We start from the raw sequence: 24783 nt of genomic DNA, 5'->3' as shown, positions 1-24783 counted from the left end.
ATTAACACCTAAACCTCCTAATCAATTGTAATATCATTAAAATGAGAGTCAGACAACAAACTCTTCCTGATGTAATGCCCCAGCACGACCTACGAAAGTCTTACCAAACACACACACACACACACACACACACACACACCCACACCAGTTTTTAAGACAAAAAGGGATTAGAGGTTGCCAAATTAAATAACAACCTTAGGAAGTAATCAGCCACACCCAAAATGGTCCATTCCTGCAAAACAAATGACCCAATTTCTCCAGGAAACAAATGGCACGAGAAAGAAGGGAGGGGTGGAGACAGAAGGGACGTAAGAATACAGCAAGCAAGCCAGTGTGTGAGCCGTTTTGGATCCTAGGTCAAGCAAATCAATTATGGAAAGATATCTGTGACAATCAGGGCAATGTGAACATGAGTCCATGTTCATATTAGATATTAATAATTTTGATATCTCAGAAAGTATCACAGTATGCAATGAACTAACTTCTAAATTCAAGGCATTTCTGGCTTGTATGTTTAGAATTTTTAAGATCAAGCCTGCCAACTTGACCTGCCCACTGCCCACTTGGGCTACATCAATTCCTTATCAGTTGATGTACAGTAACAAAGAGCAACAAATGTATTAATGGCCTGAGGAAACCAAACTGGGAAAGTAAATCTTTTACAGAAAATCTTTTATAGAAAAACCACATGCTCCAAATTAGAGAGCAAAGAAGTGGTAATATCCCTATCATTGTTGACCTCAACAGACACAGCAGAATATCAATCCACCGGACAGCACGAAGTGTAAGTGGTAAGACCAAACCAATCCCTAGGAAAAAAAAAAAAACATTAATTATTTTACAAGGCTGACTTGGAACCCAGGAAAAGCAAAGATGGACTGCCCCAAAGATAGAACAAGCACAAATAAGTTTCTATTTGGTATAGAGCAAGAGTAAACACTATAGAGTATATGCTACCCCCATAAGTCACTTTTTATCAACAGCAACTCAGCTGTCTCTCCCACAATCAGGAGGATTTTTGGAAGACAATTTTGGTGACTTAAGTCTCTGTACAAACTGTCTAAAAATACTTGAGCTGATGCTTTCCTTTTCTCTCAACAGATATCACTGGAGAAGCAATGGTATTCAAAATCATTCCACTGGACTTAGAATGTCCTCAAAATATAGCAGCAGGAGCTTAAAATACAAGCGTGTTGCTACTGCAGTTAACTATGCTCACAAAACCATTTTTAAAAGAAAGAATCCACCCAATACTTTTCTCCATCCTCTTCCCCTGAATATCCTCAATTGGCTCTTTCATCCGTTCATTCACTGCTGTGTGCCAGGCCCTGGTCTAAGTACTGAGATACAGCACTCAACACGCCAAGTCCTTGCCTAAAGCAGCACTCACTTTAGTGGGAGAGACGGACAACGCACAAGAAAATCCACGTCAGTGCCGTGGTATGAAAGCAGGACAGCAGAGAGGCAGTGGGAAGGGCCAATTTAGACAGAGTGGTCAAAGAAGGAAAAATGCCCCACTGTCACGTAATACTCAAGCAAATGTGAAGAGGCACACTACTATATGGTTAAAGCAATTTAATCAAAGTCCATTCAAGGCTCTAACTCAAGATAAGATTAAAGTGGTAGCAAATTTCACACTTGCTGGGTACCACCCATTTTCTGTTAACAAAAATTTCCTTTTAATTTTAATCCAGAGGAAAGCTGTTTCAGAAGGCATCAATCTCTTTTATGCCGATGGATGTTTATGGGTGATTTGGCCTTGCGAATTACAATGCTTCGAGGCACCAATGAAAAACCTTCAAGAAGCTTATCATTTATTCAACAATTTTTGAGTGTTTTGTTTCCCACAAGACACCATACTAGGTGTTCTATGTTATCTACACAAACATCTTGGGGTATTTTTCCCATTTTACAGATGAAGAAACAGACTCGGAGAGAATAATATCACAAAGCTAATGTAGCACAGTACTAGGATTTGAACTGGGGCCTGTCTGGCTGAAAACCGCAAGCTTTATTGATTTCAACTTTTGAAACTGCTTAAAAATAGCCTAGCTCTACCTGGACCTTCCACTTCTTGGCCTCTTACTTTTTGACATGTCAATCAAACATGACCATGCCTCCCTCTGAATTCTGAAACATTTTGTTTACACCTTTCTTCTGGCATTTTTTTAGTTATATTTGTCTTATCTCACAAATAGATTGTAAAATGGCCAAAAATGAGCTCTGCTTTAAAATCACGGTATTCTTACCTCACAACACCTGGCACAGAACCTTGCACAAAAGAGCACTCCTTTGCTCAAATTCTCAATGCTGATACAATCCTTTAGCTCTTCGACTTCCCTGATACAGGTTGGTACACAGACTCAGTTTCATTCAAGATCATAATCACTCCCACTAACTGAGAAACTTAACCTCAGTCCTATAGTTTCACTGCCAATAATAGAGGCCAGCTGTTCTCAAAGAGTGGTTCCCCACAACCAGCCACCGCCTGGGAACTTGTTTCCCATCCCAGCCCTCCTCAATCGGAAATTCCAGGCGCAGGGCCCAGCCACCTGTGTTAACATGCCTTCCAGGTGATGTTGATACACACTACTCCAGTTTGAGAACCACTGAACTAGGCTAAACCAAGGAAATAAAGTGAAGAAAAAAACCTTTAAGCACAAAGATGTTCACTGTTCAGCCTTGTATTAGTTTTAAGAACAAAAATTGGAAACGAAGTAAATTAATACCTGGCAAATAGAGAAGTTATAGCATTTCCAAATGACCAAAAAAAAAAAAAATCTGCAATCATTTAAAATGCTGTTAACAACAGGTTTTAAGAACATGAGGAAATACTTATACTATAATATTAAATAAACAAAAGTAGATTTTAAAAACTGTTCATACTGCATGACCGTAACTATGTATACAAATAGGGCTAGAAAAAAAAATAAGAGCAAGATAGTAACATCATTGGTTCTCTTTAGGTATTTTTCTATAATAAATGCAGCTTGCTAAAGCACTTTAAAATACTTAACTAACATGTTTCAATTGTAATTTACCCCTTTTAATAACGAGAGGTCTCCAGCTGGACGTCCGGGAGCCGTTACAAACAGCGCGGTAAATGCGCGCTCTGTCCAACACCCTGAGCTCCTGCTCTTGCAGGTAACCTCTCACATGCTCGCTATTTCACTGCACTTTACTTCCAAAATTCCAGCCATCGGTAATCCAATTTTCTATAGCTTTTTCAACAGAATTTATATTTCCCCCATCCATATCCAAAAATCTTAAGTATAAACCACTTAACTTCTTACAGTAGAGTTTATGACAGTTTATACAGTTTAGACAATGCTACAAAAACTACCTTCCTCATCAGCTCAGCGTACGGTCGTATTCTCCTGTTTAGAAACTCCACGATGGCTGCCAGCATGCTCTGCGATGAGAACACTTTCCTCGCTTCCTACAAGTTGCCCCAGCGATCACCCTAAACAACTGAGCTTGTCTCATTTCGGCTGCTACAAACACATATTAGAAAACAGACACTCTTCAAAAGGTCAGACTGGAGTACTATATTATTTAGGATCCCCTCCCCAAAGCTCCCTGCTCTTCTCCGCCACGTGTTACCGTTTCCCTCACTTGGCCTCCTCTGTCTGGTCCTCCTTAGGGACCCTACCCTTACTCACTGCTTTTTTAATCTCTTCCACCACAACTCCCATCCCTCCTTTCTTGCAAACACATTCTGCACATACTTTTCCCCTTTCCACCAGACCCCACCTATTCATTTATTCAACAAAAAGTTATTGAAAACCTGTTACCTTCCAAGCACTAGGGATATTAATGGAGAGAAGGAGAGATACATTTCCAATGTTGCGACTTTGGGGGAAAGAGCATCACACAAAAAAATCATTATAAAATACGTCACAAACCAAGGGAGAGGAAATGGAAAGAATTTACAGGACACAGCAGGAGCATGACCCCTTTCTGGGAAGCCAAGGATGCTTTCCCAGGGAAACAGCACTGAAGTTAAGACCGAAAGGATGAGGAAGCAGCCAAGAGAACGAAAAGAAAGGACAGGGTTCTAAGTAGAGGGCATACCTATGCTGAGGTCCACAAGAAATACAGAACACAATACACTCAAAGAATTGAAAGCAAGTCAGTGAGGCTGGAGTGCAGAACGGCACCGCAGACATGAAGAGGCATGAGGCCACAGAGGCAGGCGGAGGTCTGGTCATGGAGCGCCATGGAACTAAATTAAGGATTTTTGACTTTGGATAAGGGCAACAGCTATAAATTAGAAATTTCAGCGTGACTGTGAAACCAAATGCCCCTAAAACCAAGTTCCCCTGCCAAGTTTATGATTAGCCTGTCTATCTGAAACTTTATTCTCTTTCTTCACCTGCCTCTGTTGCCCTCAGGATTAAAAAGTATCAAAGAAAAGGCAGGACTGAAACCAAGCAGGACCCTTCAGGGCCCTCCCAGATAAAAAAAACCTTTCATTTTTTTAAAAAAAATAAATTTATTTATTTTGGCTGCATTGGGTCTTCGTTGCTGCATGCGGGCTTTCTCTAGTTGCGGCGAGTGGGGGCTACTCCTCGTTGCGGTGCGTGGGCTTCTCATTGCTGTGGCTTCTCTTGTTGCGGAGCACGGGCTCTAGGCACGTGGGCTTCAGTAGTTGTGGTTCACAGGCTCAGTAGTTGTGGCTCGCGGCTCTAGAGCGCAGGCTGAGTAGTTGTGGCGCACGGGCTTAGTTGCTCTGCAGCATGTGGGATCCTCCAGGACCAGGGCTCGAACCCGTGTCCCCGGCATTGGAAGGCAGATTTTTAACCACTGGTCCACCAGGGAAGTCCCTACAAAAGCCCTTCTGTCCCGTTTCTGGTTTGTAGAAAAGGCTTTAGTCTCTTAGACCTTCCCCGAGTTCCAAAGAGCAGATTCAAGCAATTACTAATTAGAGAAGTGATGGAAGGCTGAAACAAGGGGAAAACAGTCAAGAAACAATAGGGAGCCCTAGTTCCTCCTGCAGGGATATACAGAACAATCCGACACAAATCTTTGAGCTGTTCTGCAGGAACTAAGACACCCCCCCTCCTCCCACGTGGCAGATAGTGACTACAAGCTGACCACAAGCACACAGAACCCAGACTGGCTGGAACCAGAAGGCTGATGATTAAGACTCACGAAAAAGCACCCTGTTACTTCACCACCAACCAATCAGAAGAAAGTCATGCTCCCTGCAACCCTCACCCCAAACGTTGCCTTTAAAAACCATGGCCAGCCAGGAAGATGGATCTGAGACAAGCCTACATCTCCCATCTTCTCCATCGGTGCCCTCGCAATCAATAAACCTTTTTCTGCTCCAAACTCGGACACTTCCATCTGTTGGGCCTCACTGTGCGTCAGGCACACGAGCTTGGGTTCAACAACAACTGCAGTGTGCAGAACGGGCTAGAGGAGGACAAAACTGGAGTCTGGGAAATCAGCTAGTAAGCTGCTGAGCAATCCAGGTGGAGATCACTAAAAGACCCCCAGGTTTCTGGCTTGGATACCTGGGTAGACAGTGGCACCACATTCACTGAGATTTAAAAAAATACACAACTAAGAGGAGGTTTGGGGGAGGGATTTGTTGAAGAGAAAAACCATAAGCCCACTTCTGCTAAAGCCCACGATACCAAACCTAGGTTTAATACCTAACTGTAGTTTCGACCTTCACCAGAAAAGTAATCTTAACCAACAAGTTTGGAATTGTCTACTAATGAGGTAATCTGTCGTAGGGGCCCCCTCCATCCCCCAGAGGAAGAAGAGGTTATCCATATGATAAAACCCTTGCCAGTTCCCTTCCCCCAAAAAAGATGATGTCCTGGCCTAAAAACAATCCTTTTCTTTTCTTTCGCTAACAGCTCCCTTGCCCCACCCTTATTCCTATAAAAACCTTCCATTTGGTACAAAACCTCAGAGGGCCCTTCTAGTTGCTAGAAGGGATGCTGCCCAATTCATAAATCGCCTAATAAAGCCAATTAGATCTTCAGATTTACTCGGTTGAATTTTGTATTTTTAGCAGGTTGATATAAGGGGACAAGTGGATGCTGAAAGATTCTGAAGTTCTACACTGTATCTTGTTCCTTTATATACAGTTTGCAATTATTCATTTACATAGAACTTTTTTACATTAAGTCATCATATATTTGCAGTTACATCACTGATAAATCACATAATGATTTTAAGCAGGGAAACAATAAATCTGTTATTCTATGATTTTCAAAATCAAGATCAGTGGTTAAAAACCAGCTGATACTTTGTTCCTTTTTTTATGTTCTCAAAGAATAAAGAAGATGTGGCACATATATACAATGGAATATTACTCAGCCATAAAAAGAAATGAAATGGAGGTATTTGTAATGAGGTGGATTGAGTTAGAGTCTGTCATACAGAGTGAAGTAAGTCAGAAAGAGAAAAACAAATACAGTATGCTAACACATATATACGGAATCTAAGGAAAAAAAAAAAAAAAAAAAGGCCATGAAGAGCCTAGTGGCAAGACGGGAATAAAGACACAGACCTACTAGAGAATGGACTTGAGGACATGGGGAGGGGGTGGGGTGAGATGTGACAGGGTAAGAGAGTGTCATGGACATATATACACTACCAAATGTAAAATAGATAGCTAGTGGGAAGCAGCCACATAGCACAGGGAGATCAGCTCGTGCTTTGTGACCACCTAGAGGGGTGGGATGGGGAGGGTGGGAGGGAGGGAGATGCAAGAGGGAAGAGATATGGGAACATATTGTATGTGTATAACTGATTCACTTTGTTATAAAGCAGAAGCTAACACAACATTGTAAAGCAATTATACTTCAATAAAGATGTTAAAAAAAAAAAAAAAGAAAAAAAGAATAAAGAGAGGGCTTCCCTGGGGCGCAGTGGTTAAGAATCCGCCTGCCAATGCGGGGGACGCGGGTTTGCGCCCTAGTCCGGCAAGATCCCTCCTGCCGTGGAGCAACTAAGCCCGTGCACCACACTACTGAGCCTGTGAGCCACAACTGCTGAAGCCCACGCGCCTAGAGCCCGTGCTCCGCAACAAGAGAAGCCACCGCAATGAGAAGCCCGCACACCACAACGAAGAGTAGCCCCCGCTCACCGCAGCGAGAGAAAGCCCATGCAGCAACGAAGACCCAACACAGCCAAATATAAATAAATAAATAAAATAAAGTTCCCTTTAAAAAAAAAAAAAGAATAAAGAGGAAGCTGGACCTTCAGGCCTGCCACAAACCGGCTTCCTGGATACAGATATGGAGTGGCCTATAGATTTGATAAACCTTCTTACTCTACCCTTCTCTCATACCTGAATTGTTCTGTCTCCAGGATATGCTTGTATGGCCACTGACTTTTGGTACAACGATATATAATATACCCTTACTTCATTCATCAAGCCGAGGCAAGTTTTTAAGATAAAACTGATTTTTAAATAATGAGGTGTTGGAAGAGTCCGGGAACACTTGTGAACTTTTTACTTAATTTCTCTTTTCTTTTCGCAATAAATTGCATCTTCCTGGAATTCAACTTGCAATCGTCATGCAGAACCCCCAGAGCACTCTGCCCCCTCTCCACGGCTCTGCTGCACGGAGTATGAAGAGTTCCCCCAAAATGACAGTGTCAGGCGCCCACTTCTGGTGTCAGAAGTGGAAAAGATAAAGCCAGGGCTGCTGTCAAGTGTTTATTCTGCTTGTGCAGAAAACACATGAGACTTCACTGCTCTTCAGTACTCCCCAAAATACGCAGGACAAGGGAGAGGCCTGGTCGGGTCACTCTGCAACAAGCCCTAGGCATGGGTGAATCCCTCCTTGGGACTAAGGGATAAGAAAAGAACAGTGCTGTTTGCTAGGCAGTGGGAACTAAAAACCTAATTTTATGGGTTTATACCAGTTAGGGAAGCTGGAGGGTGAGCTGCCTCAAATAATTCCTTATCAAGAGCCCTTCACCTGGGCTGGGGCTAAACCTGGGCCAAGACTCTCCAGCAAGACCAGTCACATGGAAACTCTGAGCCAAAAATGAAAGTGAGCACAGCCCAAGGGAACCTCCAAAGAACCCTGGATTGATCCATAAGGCTCTGTAGCTGAAATGGATGCAAATTCGGGTTAAGCAATGAGATTACTTCCACAATTTCCAGCACTGCTGCCTTTTCCTAGATTAAAACCTTGTCTCCTATACACATTCTTCTAATCAAAGAGGTAAGTAATTTTGGACATATGTTTGAGGTACCTGTGAACACTGAGGTGGATACATGAGAGTGGAGCTTCAGAGAACAAGCCTAGGTCAGAGACACATATTTGGTAGTTATCCAAACAGTCAAATGGTAAGTGAAACCAGGGCAACAGATGAGACTTGTCAAAGCCTACAACTCTTATTAAAAGAGAGAAAAAAAGAAAGGGAGGTGTGTGCGGAGGGAGATACCCATCTCCTTGGTTCATTTTAGGACTAAGTTAAGGGATACGTGAAAAAGCACTTCATTTCACCTCCCAACCTCTGTGAAGCCTCTTTCTGTCCCTCCCTCCCTACCCATCTTTTTCTGACTTTCCTCAAAGTATACTTCCAACTGAAAACACTCACCATCTCTCACAAATACAAAATGGTGAAGGATCTAAAATTCAACCACACTTGGCCTTGAAGGACACCTAGACTTAATGTTCTGGAAAACCCCATGAAGGCCAAATGGAATTCTCCAGTTTCCCCACCATGGCTTTCTGCTTAACTCTTCTCTTTGTTCTATTCTAGAAATACAGTTTCTCTCTCTAGTACAAAGCAGAGCTGCATTAAATTTCTCTTGAAGCAGGTGGGGTGGGTAAGTGTTTTAGTTTCAAAAGAATCCAGCCTGTAAGCAAAATTAACATCAAAAGACGAAGTCAGATGTCAAAATATTGAGCAAAATGATGCCGTCAATAATGAGAAATGAGCACTGCAATGTGGAGAATCCCCATGGCAATTACCTAAAGGTACATTTCAAATATATGTTTCCAATACAAATTTTCATCCCTCATCTGTGACCTATATTTTTTTTCCTTCCACCCACTATATTCTCTTTTATTAAACGTAACACAGAGAAAACTCTTTTGAAATCACAGTGACACTTATATACCCCAGCTGTAACTTCAACAAGATATCATTATGACTAAGCTCAAATGACTCATAAATTTCCTAAATTATGCAATTCATGACAGTTCAATTGAAATCATGTTGGGTGACCTGTGGAGTACTCCAAAAGCCAGGATTCTATTATACATTTTTATTCTTCAGAAAATGTTGTCAAATCCCTAATCAATATTTAGAACTGCAGTTATGGGGTTATGGTAACATTTATAGGATAAGAAGGCTATTAAACAATAAACCATGCTCTTTAACTATGAAATTATTCATTGGCCTTGACCAATTCAATCTAAATGGTGGGGTAGAGTTAAGCAACAAGCTACATCCAAAGCTATCAAACAAACACACAAAAAAGTCATTCTTCAAAAGAAAAAATACCCTCAAGCCATATATTTATCACTAACTGAATGAACCTGACAAGTCACTACACCTTTCAGAGACTCATCTTACCCGCCGCTTTATTTAAAAAACTAGACACGATCTCCAAGGTTCATTTAAATTCTAACAATCTCTAAGTGCCTCCATCAGGACTGTCCTTATTTTCTCTCTTCAGCTACTTAACCTTACAGCCTGGGCTCAATATCATCACCTCCTTCAGGGAGCCTTCACTAACCTTCCCTGGATAGGTTCAGTGTCCCCTGATGAAAATAATACCCACCATAATGTCTTCTCTCACTCTCCTTCCTATTGTTCTAGAATTGTCTGTTTAGATCTCTCTATTCTACTACACCAAAAGCTTTTGGAAGATGAATATAGTCTGATCTTTATATTTCCAACGCCACACATAAAACTTGCATGCAGTATGTGTTCTTCAAACATGCAGTGAATAAATGGTAAGTCTATGCATTTTTCTGGCACCAGTGGTCTGCACTTTGCAAATGAAAACACACAGTCAAAGAAAAAAAAAAAACCCTTACGATTTGTGAATGCTGCGGAGAATTGACTAGAAAGTAAGGTTTTCTTCTATACTATGTGCATTCCTAGGATTCGTGCTACTTATCTTTCCACTTGTGAACAAGAGAATGATAACAAAAGTGAAACAGTTGTGTTAGAGTGGTAAAAATATAACTTTAATATTTCAAAATACGTTTATTCTTTTCATTAACGTTTATCCTTACGAAGTGGATCCTTATACCCTATTCCTCCATCCTCACCACCCCTAACTCACCATTTTCCTTCAATTTGTATTAACTTATCACATCTCAGCACTTCCTACCAGGTTCTCCCTGGCCTTTCATTCAACTAATCACCTGCAATCCATTGCAATTTGAGATAACCACAAAGCAGTTGTTCAGGTGAGAACACAACACCTTTAATACCCTCCGCCAATTACAATTTTTGCCCATTAAAGAAGGAAAAAGAATTGCCAGGTAAACTAATGCAAATTTTTTATTGGCCATAAAGAAAATCTACACAGTGTCTCAATCTGCACGATACTATACTATATGGCATCATGGTGAGATCTGGAGGCCAAAACAACCATGAAAAATCACTGAGGCTACAACTTCTCACACTGGGAAAATATACTGTTTCATACTTTGTTACTAATTAATCAAGCTCTCTTACATGCTAACTTTTAACAGATAAAGGACCCTAACAGGGGTCACTATACGTTTACACAAACTAACTCCCACCAAATTTCACATCTCTCAATGTTAGTCCATCCTTCAAATCCAAGCTCTTTAGAAAATCCACATGACCCTCTACTTTCTGGCCTCAAAACTGACCAAATTGGTCGTCCCTGATAATTTTTGCTTCAAATGGCAAGGAAGGCATTCACAGTAGCGGCATTACGAGTTAGCCCGGCAAGTTTAAGTACCTCCCATAAGCTACAATTTCAATAACACGCTTAAGATGTTCGCAAAAAGCAACTCCAAGACGAGTTCTCCAGGCACCGCCTTCCAACCAGATTACCGCCTAAGTACCTCCTACAGAAGAAAACCTAGTTCGCTTCCTCGGAGAGCCAGGAAGAGCCGTGCAGCCTTGGGCCTTCCTATCCCCCTCCAGAACCCTGCCTTTGGTAAGGACACAATACAGATTTGCTCCCGAGAAGGGCAGGGACCTGGACCACATCTCCCTCTCCGAACACGAGCCACCACCACCCCGCCTCACCTCTGTCCGGAACACACGCCCAAACACGAACTCAGCGGGCAAACCCCTCCCAGGCCCTCAGTCACTCCCGGAGGCTCCCTCCAGGATCCCTGCCCATCCCGAGACAAGCCCATCTCCATTCTTTCCTGAACTCTGAGAGCCACACCCCCCTGCTACGCTGCAAACTTAGGGACGCGCCACCGTCGTCCAATACCCCGCCCCCAAACACCTGATGGATCCTGCTCCCCTGCTCTTCCCCGAAAGCTGCGCGCTCCAGGCACCCGGTGCCGGCCGAAGCCAGATCCGTAGGGTCTTTACCGAGTCGCTGGGGGGAGCCGAAGCCCGGCTCGTCCGGCGGTCGCGGCGCCAGCACGAAAAGAACCAAGCTGCTCAGCAAGAGGACACACTGCCTCATGTTCCCGGCCCGGCCAGCGGCTCCACCTCTCTGGGCAGCCTTCGCCTGACGGGGGCTCAGGACGCCGCTCACATTGGGAGAGGAGGGGATCCGCCCGGCCCGGCGCCTGCAGCCTCTTACTCTTACCGCGCCGCCTACCGGAAAACTCTAGAGCCCGGCTCCAGGTTCCCGGAAGCGCAAGCAGCGCTCGGAGAGGCTGGCTCAGCCTGCTTCCGGCCACCGCCGACCCCCGCACCGCCCACAGCCGGGCGCCGCGCGGCATGCCGGGAGGCCCTCGCTACCGCCGGCCCCGCGCCGGCGCGCCGCCATCTTGCCGCCCCTCCGCCCGCCCCCTTGCGTCCCGCCGGGGCTCGGCCGGCGCCGCCTCTGACGCGGTTCGCGGCGTCCTGACTCGACCCACTCGGGCCACGCCTCTGTCCCCGGGTGACCGCCGCGAGGGAGGCGGGAGCTCGCGAGTAGGCCCTCAAAGGCGCGTCCGGCCACCTCCCTCGCCTCGGTCCGACCCACGTCTGGATAGGATCCCTGTTACCCTTTTTACTAGATAGCTGTGGAAACCACCGTGGGGTCCAGAGTGGACGAGGAGGAGCGCCGGGCCGGGTGGGCTCGGGGTGATGACCCAGCAGCGAAGTGCCTGGGACGAAGGACGGGCTCCCGGGAGCAGGAGGCCCCGCGTCCATGCGCCAGCTTCTGCGAGACCAGCCTCCTGGTCGCAGGTGGGGTGCAGCTTGGCTTTCGGGGCCCAGCGTCGCACCACCCGGGCGTCTCAGGCCTCCGTCCGTTGTAACGGAAGAGGCTTTGTGGAGGGAAATAAATAGGCGCTTCCTTGATGCCCATTTTCTCGTTGGCCCCGCTGTATGTAGAGGGTCTGCAAGCGCTTCCAGAAACTAAATCCTAAACGTACCTCCTCGTCTGCCCGTACAGGTTCTAGAGGTCCAGCCAACTTCTTGAAACTCAACTCTGTGCTTGGTCACTTTAGCTTAGACTGGAAATTTGCCAAGACAGTTTGTGTTTTGTTTTGCAATCCTTTGCATAATTTTAGCTCTAGTGAGTGTTTATGGTGCTGAATAAAACATTCTAATAACGTTGGACGGGAATTGCTATTTTGGTTCAACTAACTAAAGTTTATGCAAGTACGACAGAACACATTTTCCACTTAAGAGTGAGTGAGTGGGACAGCCTTGTCTCCATTATGAAATCGAAAATTGTTAGGAATAGAATATTAGTCCCGTCTGGTCAAGTTTTACGGCTACTCCTAATAAAATACTCAAACTATGATTTGAATTTAGGTTCACTGTGGCATGCCTCAGTAAAAATCTCAGCATCTTTTCCCAACAGTTATTATCCAGAGTTACTGGTTTTGTGCATTTTGGGCTTAACTGAACCTGTTGTGTTCATCTGAGGTATAAAATGCCTTCATTAAACATATACATTGATGGCATACCTAATCAAAAAGTAAGCAGAAGTTCACCTCTGCAAATTGTACATAATTTTTAGAATGTGTATCCCATAAAACGTGACAGTTGTGGACAGTTTTTTTTTGTACAGTGAGAATATCATCTTATTTTCTGAGCACCCAGACACCATGCTCTCCAGCTTATACCTTTAGTAGATCCTATCTTTCTGTGTTCCACCCACAGCTCTTCTACAGTACCTTGCTCATAGACGGCCCTTCACTATCTGTTTAATAAATGCCATTTTAAAAAAGTAAAGTTCCTGATTCATTTGCTTATTCATATCCAGAAGTCCTAGATTTTCAGAGACAGTCAAGGTTTCAAGTAATTTTTCCCATTCACAAATCACCCAAATTATGATTTCCAGTTTGAGGTTTATCTTTCATTTATAAATTGTCCATGCCTTTAAGATATAAGAGCACCACGTGGGGGAGATAAAGAGCCAGAGGAACATAATAAGAGGGACACATTGGATAGAACTAGTAGTCTGAGCCAGCTGTCTTCAAACTTTTATACTCTTATCCCCAAAAGAATTTTTTAAAAATACGTACTCCCTATATACATTTAACATTTTTCATCATAAATGTAAGTAGTTGCAAAGGACGAAATTTCCAGCATAATGTAAACACTGACATTTATTTGTTTATTTTTAATTTTATTTATTTTTGGCTGCGTTGGGTCTTCATTGCTGCGCGCAGATTGTTTCTAGTTGCGGTGAGTGGGGGCTACTCTTCCTGTGGTGCGCGGGCTTCTCATTGCGGTGGCTTCTCTTGTTGCGGAGCACAGGCTCTAGGCGCAAGGGCTTCAGTAGTTGTGGCTCCCGGACTCTAGAGCGCAGGCTCAGTAGTTGCGGTGCACGGGCTTAGTTGCTCCGCGGCATGTGGGATCTTCCCGGACCAGGGCTCGAACCCATGTCCCCTACATTGGCAGGGGGATTCTTAACCACTGCACCACCAGGGAAGTCCCAACACTGACATTCAAAATTAAAACTCTTAGGTTTAAACTTACCCAATGGAATATAAATACCTGACAGATTTGATAGCCACTGTGGTAGCCAGCCTCCCCGATGTCCCCCTGTGATCCCTGCTTCCTGATATTAACTCCCTTGTAGAGTCCATCCCCTTCCACACTGGTCCAAGGTTGGTCTCTGTGGCCAATAGCGCATAGAGGAAGTGCAGTCACTTCCAAGGTTAGGTTGTAAGAGACTGTGGAAGACTGTGTCTTCCATCTCAGGTGTTCTCTTACTTGCTTGCTCTCTCTTGGATCACTCACTAGGCAGAGGCAGCTTCTGTGTCATGAGAACATTCAGGAAGACTATGGAGTGGTTCATAGGAAGACAGGTCACCAGCCCACAGCCAACAAGTAACTGAGACCTGCCAAAGACTATATGCTTGAGCTTGGAAGTGAATCCTCCAGCCCTAGGCAACCTTTAAGACAAATGCAGTCCCCCAATCCAACAGCTTGACTGCAGCCTCAGGAGAGACCCTGAGCCAGAACTGCCCACCCAAGCCATACCCTGATTTTTGACCATCAGAAACTGGGAGATAATAAATACTGGTTATTTCAAGCTCCTAAATTAAGGGTAATTTTTTACACAGCCACTATTGTCTGTTTGAAAAACACATGAACAAGTTAACTGGATCCTGGTTCCTCTCCTTAACAACAAAAGTGGTTCTTTTAATTTAGGATTTAATAAAGATAAGTAAAAGATTACTTGAGATTTGCTGATCCCAGGCTATAGAATGAATTACTTATAGTTTACTTACTGCAAGTGAATGTAAGAGTAAAATATTTACAATCATTAAACACCTGTTGCCACATATGGTTCTGGAGTTAACTAGCAGATCCACATACGCATTGGTAAGACCTTTCATCTAAATGATCAGAGACATGGCTGTCTAGTTCTGGCTGAGTTTGGGGGATTTTTCTTCTGTCATCCCAGCTCTGTTTCTCTTATTAGCCACTATTTGTCCTATACCAATCACACCAGTCCTTATAGATGTATAGATTCTTCATCACTCTATTTCTAAAATGCTAATTAGTCCTACATCTGTATCCTTTTTTGCCAGTAAACAAATCTATGTGAAGTTAGCACTTCAAAAAGTATGAGGGGCTTCCCTGGTGGCGCAGTGGTTAAGAGTCTGCCTGCCAATGCAGGAGACACGGGTTCGAGCCCTGGTCTGGGAAGATCCCACATGCCGCGGAGCAGCTGGGCCCGTGAGCCACAATTACTGAGCCTGCGCGTCTGGAGCCTGTGCTCCGCAACAACAGAGGCCACGATAGTGAGAGGCCCGCGCACCGCGATGAAGAGTGGCCCCCACTTGCCACAACTAGAGAAAGCCCTCGCACAGAAACGAAGACCCAACACAGCCAAAAATAAATAAATAAATAAATTTATTTTTAAAAAAAGTATGAGTCGGACCTTCCCTGACGGTCCAGTGGTTAAGACTTCCAATGCAGGGGGTGCAGGTTCGATCTCTGGTTGGGGAGCTAAGATCCCACATGCCTTGCGGCCAAAAAACCAAAACATAAAACAGAAGAAGCAATATTGTAACAAATTCAATAAAAAACTTAAAAAGTATGAGTCAATCCACAAATCTCCATTAGACGATAGACCGCTCTTACTGGAATATGACTATATACAAAGTCATGTACCAAGAGCTATAGTTTCCAGGATTTTAGTTCAGAAATTTTAATGTATTTCAGATCCTTTTAGAAAGAAAAATGAAAAATACATCACAGACGGAGCAAAGCAGAATATGTGAGGATCCTCACTGATAAACAGATGATCCTTTGGGAATTTTTTACTAGGCAAAAAACCCCCAGCCCTCTTGAAACTGGAATAGTATTTCCCCTCAAGTTCAAAAAGAGAAGGAAACCAGCCATTTCATTCAAAATGTTATTTCAAGAAGGTTCATTTCTAAAATTTTAGTAACAATTTCTTTCTCTCTCTCTCTCTCACACACACACACACACACACACTTTTTTATGTCCCTTTCTTATCAGGCATCCTTTCTTTATCACAGAATTATCAATATTTGCAGCGGCTAATCTGTCTGTTGTGAGCAGAGGTAGCGTATCTCCTATAGAATGTATGCCATACAAAACATGAAGCTGTGTTCTTTTCCTTCTTAAATCCCTTTCTCTCTCCCTAGAGATCTCGGAGTAATTGAACCACAGGAATAACTGAACACAGAGAATAGATTGGATAAAGAGAAAAAAATGGAAACTTGTGCCGGTTTGAAATTAACTCAGGTCTGAAATGGCCAAAAGTCATTACTCTTGGGTTGACAGGCCCCAGAGAGGAAGCAATCGCCAATTACTCTCTTCTGCAGTGGCCAGAGGCCTTAATTGAAAATCTGTTCTATTTCGTCCTGTTTAGAAAAACAGAACTCAGTTGTTGAATGTTTAAAATCTGGTAATTCTACTAGCATTTTAAAAGTAATACCTCCAAAGTGAATGAAATCAGAATCTCAAAGAGATAACTGCACTCCCATGTTCACTGCAGTGTTATTCACAATAGCCAAGATGTGGAAACAACCGAAGTGTCCCACTGGCAGATAAGTGGATAGAGAAGATGTGGTGTGTACATACAATGGGAAATTACTCAGCCGTAAAAAGGAAGGGCATCTTGCCATTTGCAACAACATGGATGAACCTGAAGGACATTATGCTAAATAAGTCAGACACAAAAAGGTAAATACAGTATGATCTCACTTACACGTAGAATCTTAAAAAGGTTAAACTCAAAGAAGCAGAGTAGAACAGTGGTTGACAGACTCTGGGGGTGGGAGGGGTGGGAATGGGGAGATATTGGTCAAAGGTACAAACTTTCAGTTAAAATGTGCAGATCTAATGCACACTATGGTGACTATAGTTAAGAACACTGTTTTGTATACTTGAACTTTGCTCAGACAGTATTTCTTTTTTTTTAATTAATTAATTAATTAATTAATTATTTTTGGTCGCGTTGGGTCTTCATTGCTGTGCGTGGGCTTCTCGTTGCGCTGGCTTCTCTTGTTGTGGAGCACGGGCTCTAGGCGTGCGGGCTTCATTAGTTGTGGCTCGTGGGCTCTAGAGCGCAGGCTCAGTAGCTGTGGCTCACGGGCCTAGTTGCTCCGTGGCATGTGGGATCTTCCTGGACCAGGGCTTGAACCCGTGTCCCCTGCATTGGCAGGCGGATTCCTAACCACTGTGCCACCAGGGAAGTCCCAGACAGTATTTCTTAAGTGTTCTCACCACACACACAAAAATGGTAACTATGGATGTGTTAACTAGCTTGATTGTGATAATCATCTCACAGTGAACACATTGTATACCTTAAATATACACAATTAAATATATTTATATATATATATATATATATATATACACACACACACATTTTTTTTGTCAATTATACCTCAATAAGGCTAGAAATAAAGTAATACCAAAGAGACCTACATCATACCTTTGATCTCAAAGGACTTATATCCTAAAAGATGAAAGTTACATAGAAACACAAAAACACATACAATGTGTATTGGCCTAAAAAAAACTGGTGTCATGCATTTTTTCCTATTAATATTTTAAAATAAAATTTTCATTTTGAAATAATTTTAGATCTACAGGAAAGTTGCAAGATAGTACAGAGTTCCCATATACTCTCAGCTTCCCCTAATGTTAATATCTTACATAATCAAGGTATGTTTGTCAAAACTAAAAAAATAACATCAGATTTCACAATTTTTAAAAGTATGTGCCTTTTTGCAGTCTTTAAAAAATTGTGACAAAATACACGTAACATAAAATTTATCATTAGTGACATTCAGTACATTCACAGTGTTGTACAATCATCACCACTATCTAGTTCCAGAAGGTTTTAATCACCCCAAAAGGAAACCCCATACACATTAAGCAGTCATTCTCCATGACCCTCTTTTCCTGGCCCTTGATAACCACTAATAGGACTGCACAGTCTCTGTTCCAGGAGTCAACCCAGGATACCATTCTGCATTTAGTCACGTTGACTTTTTATGCTTTAGGACATATAAAACTATTCCTAAATATTTTACTCTGTAGAGAAGCACCAGTTAATATGCTTAATTGGTGTTGAAGGAAACTGTCCAGCTCAATCCCTCACTTATCTCTCCTCTGTACTAGTCTAACAGCCTCTGAAGTGACTTTCTTGCTTCTGGTTTTTTCTCCACCAACATCTCTTCTTGTCTTGGATAACACTGGCTAAATGTCTCTTCCTCATGGCATGTTTCTTGCTTCTTTTAGAGTCTATCCTCCGTTTTGTCCCGCATTGTTGTCTACTGCTGCTATTTTGTTTTTCTCCACAAGAGCATAAGTTCCTGAGGCAAGGACTATGCTACCTTCCACAGCAAGTAACATAGTCCTGTGCAGAAGGCTATTCTCATTAGCCAAACAAATTAGACAATTTAATGCTTGTAATGGGTGGAACTGTGTCCCATAAAAAAGATATGTTCAAGTCCTAACCCCCTGTATTTATGAATGTGATCATATTAGGAAATAAAGTCTTTGTAGATATAATCAAGCTAAGGTGAGGTCCTACTGGATTAGGGTGGGCCCTAAATCCAATGACCAGTGTCCTTATGAGGAGAAGTGACACAGATACACACATAGGGAGAACACCATGTGATGACATGGGCAGAAGTTGGAGTGATGCAGCCACAAGCCAAGGAAAACCAACGGTTGCTCATGACCACCAGAAGCCAAGAAGAAGCAAAGAAGGATTATTCCTGAGAGCCTTCAGAGGGAAAATGTCTCTGCTGACACCTTGATTTTGGATTTCTAGCCTACAGATCTGTGAGAGAATAAATTTCTCTTGTTTGGGGAATTCCCTGGTGGTCCAGTGGTTAGGACTAGCACTTCCACTGCAGCGGGCCCGGGTTTGATCCCTGGTTGGGGAACTAACCTCGAAAGCCCCATGGTGCAGCAAAAAATAAATAAATTAATTAATTAAAATTCTCTTGTTTTAAGCCACCTAGTTTGTGATCATTTGTTTTAGCAGCCCTAAGAAACTAATACATGCTCATGGAACACACCCTGAGATTTCCTCCCCTTCTACCTTTTCTTCTGAAATTCCTCTTGCCCAGAACATATTACTAGCTATCAAAAAACCTACCTATCCTTCAGTGGCCATCTTAAGAGACTTTGTGGGTTCCAGGTCTCCTTCACAATTTTGTAGTAGTTGTCGCCTTTTGAAGATCCCATGGTAACTGATAAAGAGTAGGCAGAGACCTGTTAACCAATAGACTTTTAGGAGACTTTTTTTTTTTTATTGGACACAAAGCATATCCTAAACCCTGAGAATCAGGCAACCCCCTAATGCAAGCCCAACTCAGAGAAGCTTCCGTGTAGATTTGATAAGTTTCAACATCATAGTCAATATTACCCCAGGTTCTTCCAAGTACTGTGTCATTTCCAACCATGATAGCCCTCCCCAGAGGGGGGACAGGACTAATGTTATCTGGTTCAGGACCCAGGTCTCATCCTTTGTTATTCCATAATTTATACTTTTCACCACTCAATTCTGCTTTGTTCTTTGAGGATTTCATTATGGCTTAGAAGCTAAGGGCGTGGACTTTGGAGCCAAACAGCCTGGATGTGAACAATCTACCATCTGTCTGACACATCACTGAAACTCTCCTAGCCTTATGTTTAAAATAGGGAATTAAAAGTACCTACCTCATAGGGTTAAATGAGAGAGGCTGGTCTTTATCTGGTAGAGATGTAGGGAAATAACTGTAGCATTTTAAAGCAATTTGTTGGGGCAACTGAATGATGAAAGAAAAAAACAGAAAAGCTATACATTATGCATACATTTGGTCTTTCAAAGCCAGTCTACCCAGAGGGTCGCCAGCAGGGAAAAGAATAAATTTACATTTTATTTTACTCCTCTCTGCCTAATTCTAATTTTTAATATGAAAGCTCTCATGACTTGATCATTATTCTTCGGCTATTCCCATTTCCTCCAAGAATTCTTGAGGCCAGGTCATGGTAGGTATGGACTCAAGCTCCTCCCTCCCCAAGCTCTTTGTTTCTGTTCTTAATTGGGGGAAAGCTCTTCTCATCCTGAGCTGATGCACTGTTTGGAGAAAACTTGCTATAGGGCATGGGGACTGACTCCATTCAAGGAATCTTATTTCATGAATCTGTCCCCAGAAAATAAAATAACTGGTTAATAGTCTTGAATGATTCACTCTCTGCTTTTTGGCAAATTCTAGTTTATTCTTGCTTGAGGGTGAACAATAAAATCCACAAGTTAACTCCCACATTTTTGACCTAACCCAGCAATTTAACCTCCTTGCTTACTTGCCAAAGCTACTATCAAGTAGCTGCGTGCCTGGCTTCCTTTCCCGCTCTCCTCTCCCCCTGTCCTGCCCACTGGCAGAGAGCATCTTGTGAATTATAAGGTGATCAAGAGATCAGACAGCAGGAGATTGAAAGAGAAGCAAAGCCATGGGTAGACAGGTCCTGAAAGAAAAGTGTTAGGTTCTTAGTGGAGTGCTTTTTATGCCTTTGAAATAGCCAGTTAATTTTCCAGAGGGATGTTGGCTTGTGGCCAGAGGGGGTTGGTGCTCAATAAAAATTTATTACACAAATAGGCAAATTTAGGCTCAGAGAGTCCTAGCTGATTAGGAATGAGCTTGTCCTTCTTCTATAAAAGCGTATTGTTTACCCACATTGTGGCTTAGGAAAAGGAGGTACAATCAGGTGTGGGGTGTCTGCAGACTCCTTAAGGGGACAGCACTCACATTGTAGTTGATGCGAATGGTGTCCTCAGAGTTGGGCAGTGGGTGGTCTCCAAGCTGACCATGACATCCCTGCAAGGAGCTAAGAGGTCAGGGTCTAGGATCCCAATCAATGAGGTCTACTTATAAAAACATCTTAGAATCTAGACAACAGAAAGAAGCACTCTTGCTTCCACACTGTTCAGATTATGCATGAAAATCAGGGAGAACTCCCTGTCCAGTGGTGCCTCTCTCCAGAGCGGAGGTTCCCTAACTCTGATCTGCGTGGCCACTGTGCCGTCCTGTGCTCTGCTTCTGAGGGACCAGTCACACTGAAGAGCATGAACGCAACAGAGTTGCCTGGGGGGACATTACCATTTATTTACTGGCTTACTCTGAAGCAGTACAGATCAGACAAATAAGTCGATGCAGAATTACAACGCTGGCTTATTTTTAGTATCGTGTACAGCCCTCGATATTTCATCACTACAACTATCTGGTTATGTAATATTTTTCTTTAACATCTTTATTGGAGTATAATTGCTTTACAATGATGTGTTAGTTTCTGCTGTATGACAAAGCGAATCAGCTATACATATATCCCCATATCTCCTCCCTCTCGCGGCTCCCTCCCACCCTCCCTATCCCACCCGTCTAGGTGGTCACAAAGCACCGAGCTGATCTCCCTGTGCTATGCGGCTGCTTCCCACTAGCTATCTATTTTACATTTGGTAGTGCATATATGTCCATGCCGCTCTCTCACTTCGTCCCAGCTTACCCTTCCCCCTCTCAAAAATATGGAACGCTTCATGAATTTGCGTGTCATCCTTGCGCAGGGGCCATGCTAATCTCTGCATCATTCCAATTTTAGTATATGTGCTGCTGAAGTGAGCACTGTAGATTTATTGACATTCTGCCTTGTTCTGGAAATAATTTCAAAGTAGACATCCATTAAAAGCTCCAGTTAGTATCAAAGATGTGAATTTTAAATAAACAAGGGAATGTGTGTGTCATCCAGTTTGGTGATGTCTTCAAGTCTTTTTTTGGTTGTTATTGTTTTTAGCTGTAGCACTCTAGCTCCAAAAGAAATCTTTTGCAGAAACTTCATGTATAAAATAGATCAAAGGAGAGCATTGGGTTTGAAGTACTCCTGAACCATCTTCATAGAATCCCTAGGCCTTCCTGAAGTTTACAGAAAGAAGTTCATTGATTTTCCCAAAGTCCCACAGCAAGTTAATAGCAGGAATGATAGGCCAGGACTCAGATCTCCAGTCCATGGCTTTGTTGCCTAAACGGTGGTAACTCTTTAGACAACTCCTGAAAATGGGCCCTGGCTGAGACCAGCTAGTTTCTGACTGTCATCTGACGAATGAGTGTGCAATCCAACAGTTGGTAGTAACAGGACCATCCACCCAGCAGAACATACACAAAGAGAAGAGCTGGAAGGCCTGTCATTCACCAGTTGTCACCTCCAGTGCCTCCACAACAGGGTACTCAAGTTGAGCACAGAATGCAAAATTCAAGAGTGAGACATCTATTTTGAGAGAATGAGAGGGTACAGTGCTCTTTTTACAGTTAAGAGCTCTTAGCTTCTGGAGAGAGACAGGGATATTTGCCCTTGAGAGTCTTAAGAAGAGAAAGACAGGGAGGGCAGCGTAATTTGGGTTTGCAACCTCTTATTCTATTGGGTTGGCCAAAAATTTATCTGGGTTTTTCTGTAACAACATACAGAAAAACTCAAATGAACTTTTTGGCCAACCCAATAGTTTAGCCTGTAAAGAACTAAGGAGAAAGAGACTAGTATACTCGTTTCTATCTAAGAGGTACTATCTGACCAGAGCAATCAGGAATTTTCATCACTTATTTATTTTTCTGGCTGCGTTGGGTCTTTGTTGCGGCGCGCGGGCTTTCTCTAGTGGCTGCGAGCGGGGCCCACTCTTTGTTGTGGTGTGCGGGCTTCTCACTGCGGTGGCTTCTCTTGTTGCAGAGCACCGGCTGTAGGGCGCGTGGGCTCAGTAGTTGTGGCGCACGGGCTTAGTTGCTCCGCGGCATGTGGGATCTTCCCAGACCAGGGCTCGAACCCATGTCCCCTGCATTGGCAGGTGGATTCTTAACCACTGCGCCACCAGGGAAGGCCCTCTAGCTTATCTTGAAGAGAGAAAGCTCATTTGCATTTTATTTTGCCCTCAATCAACAATTTAGGATTGATGAATAACAACAGAAGGAACTCAAGTGCTCTACCTTGTAACAGGAATATTGGGCCTCTAGTATGACCCTGGTGACCCATAGAGCCATTAGTCAGCTCACATGGTGCCCTAGCAAGTTTCTGGGCCTCCCACCCACTGTTGAGATACATCCCTGGCTTCCTGCCTCAAGCTTTAGGCCAATCTCCCAACACTGATCTCCCATTAATACTGAATGCAGACTTCTAACCTCATATCCACCAGCCAGATGGATCCTCCTTACCTAAGACCTTAAGGATCAGTTCTAACTCACCTCCACGGCATCTTGTCAAATCACGAAATCTGCTTGTTCAGTATTAGAGTATAACTGTATTTTATTTTTACTTTTTTTTTTTGGCCACACTGCATGGCTTGTGGGATTTAAATTCCCTGAACAGGGATCAAACCTGGGCCCCTGGCACTGAGAGCACAGAGTCCTAACCCCTGGACCACCAGGGAATCCCCTATTTTTACTTTAAATACAAAACCATTAACATGGGCATGACTGAGAGTCGAGGCAGAGTGAACCAGAGCCTCCTGTACTCTTCTGCATAATCAACCCAAACAATTTCAGTTGCTGACAGGAAGGCCCTCTCATTCATTAGCCTCAGGTGGGCACAAATCTCAACAGTGTGCTGCTAGATTCAGAATCATTTAACTGACTTATTTTTCCTCCCCTGCTGTGAAAATCGCCTGATCTTTACTTTGGCCTTGTTCATGCTTCCTTAAAGCAGCGGTTCCCTAAGTACTGTACCAAGTCCAGATCATTAGCATCGCCTGCAAGTTGTTAGAAATGCACATTATCTATGGGCCCTACCTCAAGCCTACTGAATCAAAATGTTTTAGCAAACCCTCCAGGTGATCACGATGCATGCTAAAGTTTGATAATTATGGTCTTGTGGCACCATCAATCACTTACTGAAGTTACCTCTTGAGAAACGAAGGCATTTCCTCTTGGTACTTGTTCTCTGGGTCTTGATTTTTTTCTTATGTCAACAGAATGACCTTTCCCCATCCGCTCCATCAGCGAATGCTAATCAGAAGCAAAACCACTGCTTAAGTTTTTTTTTTAACTTTGCATTCCCAACCAAGTTACACTTTTTTTTTTTTTTTGGTCATTTTCTTTTTGTGTCTACTATGCCCTTGAAAATCTACGACAATAGGTCTGCTCCAAGTGTGGTCGGTTTTCTCTTCCACAAGACTGGTTTCACTTTATTAGAACATTCCAATTCTGAAATTAGGCTGTCCTGCTACTCGCCGAGTATTCCACATATGTGTATCTCACGACCCATTTACACCTGGAAATACTTTCACATATTGGCTCACAGGCCGGGCAGGTGTCTCTTTCATAGATAAGAAAACTGAAGCTGAGAGAGATTAGGCCTACAACTAAAAAAGTGGCAAAGCTGCAAGTTCTAGTACCCAGTATGAGTCCTTGGCTCTTAACAGGCACTCAGTATATTTAACAAGTAAGTGAATGAACGAATGATCGTGTAAGCTAGATCTTTTTCCGCTAGGTCACATGTCTCTCACATCACGCAGCTGTAGGAATAGACAAGTAATCTTGTCCCATTTATGCTCCTAGCTCCAAAGTAGTGGTGTTGCCCCAGTCTCAGGACACAATAGTCTTCAGAAATCTTTCCACTGAACGCTCCAAGGTTCTAAGTTCCAGAAGAGCTGAAAGAACACCACCTGTTAAGGAGAATGGCTGAAATGCAGGGCTGTGTCTGAAGACGCACGGCTCTAGGATG

At 43.2% G+C, this 24783-nt stretch overlaps 1 protein-coding gene and 1 non-coding gene across 2 annotated transcripts in view; both read right to left on the bottom strand.

The window, feature by feature from the left end:
• ADAM17 (ADAM metallopeptidase domain 17) overlaps positions 1 to 11820 on the bottom strand; it is a 59095-nt gene extending 47275 nt beyond the window's left edge. The window contains exon 1 of the mRNA XM_059942236.1: positions 11524 to 11820. Within this exon, the coding sequence (XP_059798219.1) occupies positions 11524 to 11620 (97 nt within the window). The 5' untranslated portion in view covers positions 11621 to 11820. The remainder of the gene's footprint in view (positions 1 to 11523) is intronic.
• A 9781-nt stretch (positions 11821 to 21601) lies between these two features.
• LOC132347161 (U6 spliceosomal RNA) lies at positions 21602 to 21705 on the bottom strand. Its single transcript, XR_009497117.1, has one exon. It is a non-coding gene; the product is annotated as a U6 spliceosomal RNA (small nuclear RNA).
• Positions 21706 to 24783: the final 3078 nt, after the last annotated feature.

Source organism: Balaenoptera ricei, chromosome 13, assembly GCF_028023285.1.
Source record: "Balaenoptera ricei isolate mBalRic1 chromosome 13, mBalRic1.hap2, whole genome shotgun sequence".
Taxonomy (NCBI): domain Eukaryota; kingdom Metazoa; phylum Chordata; class Mammalia; order Artiodactyla; family Balaenopteridae; genus Balaenoptera; species Balaenoptera ricei.
This window is presented reverse-complemented; position numbering and strand designations above follow the sequence as displayed.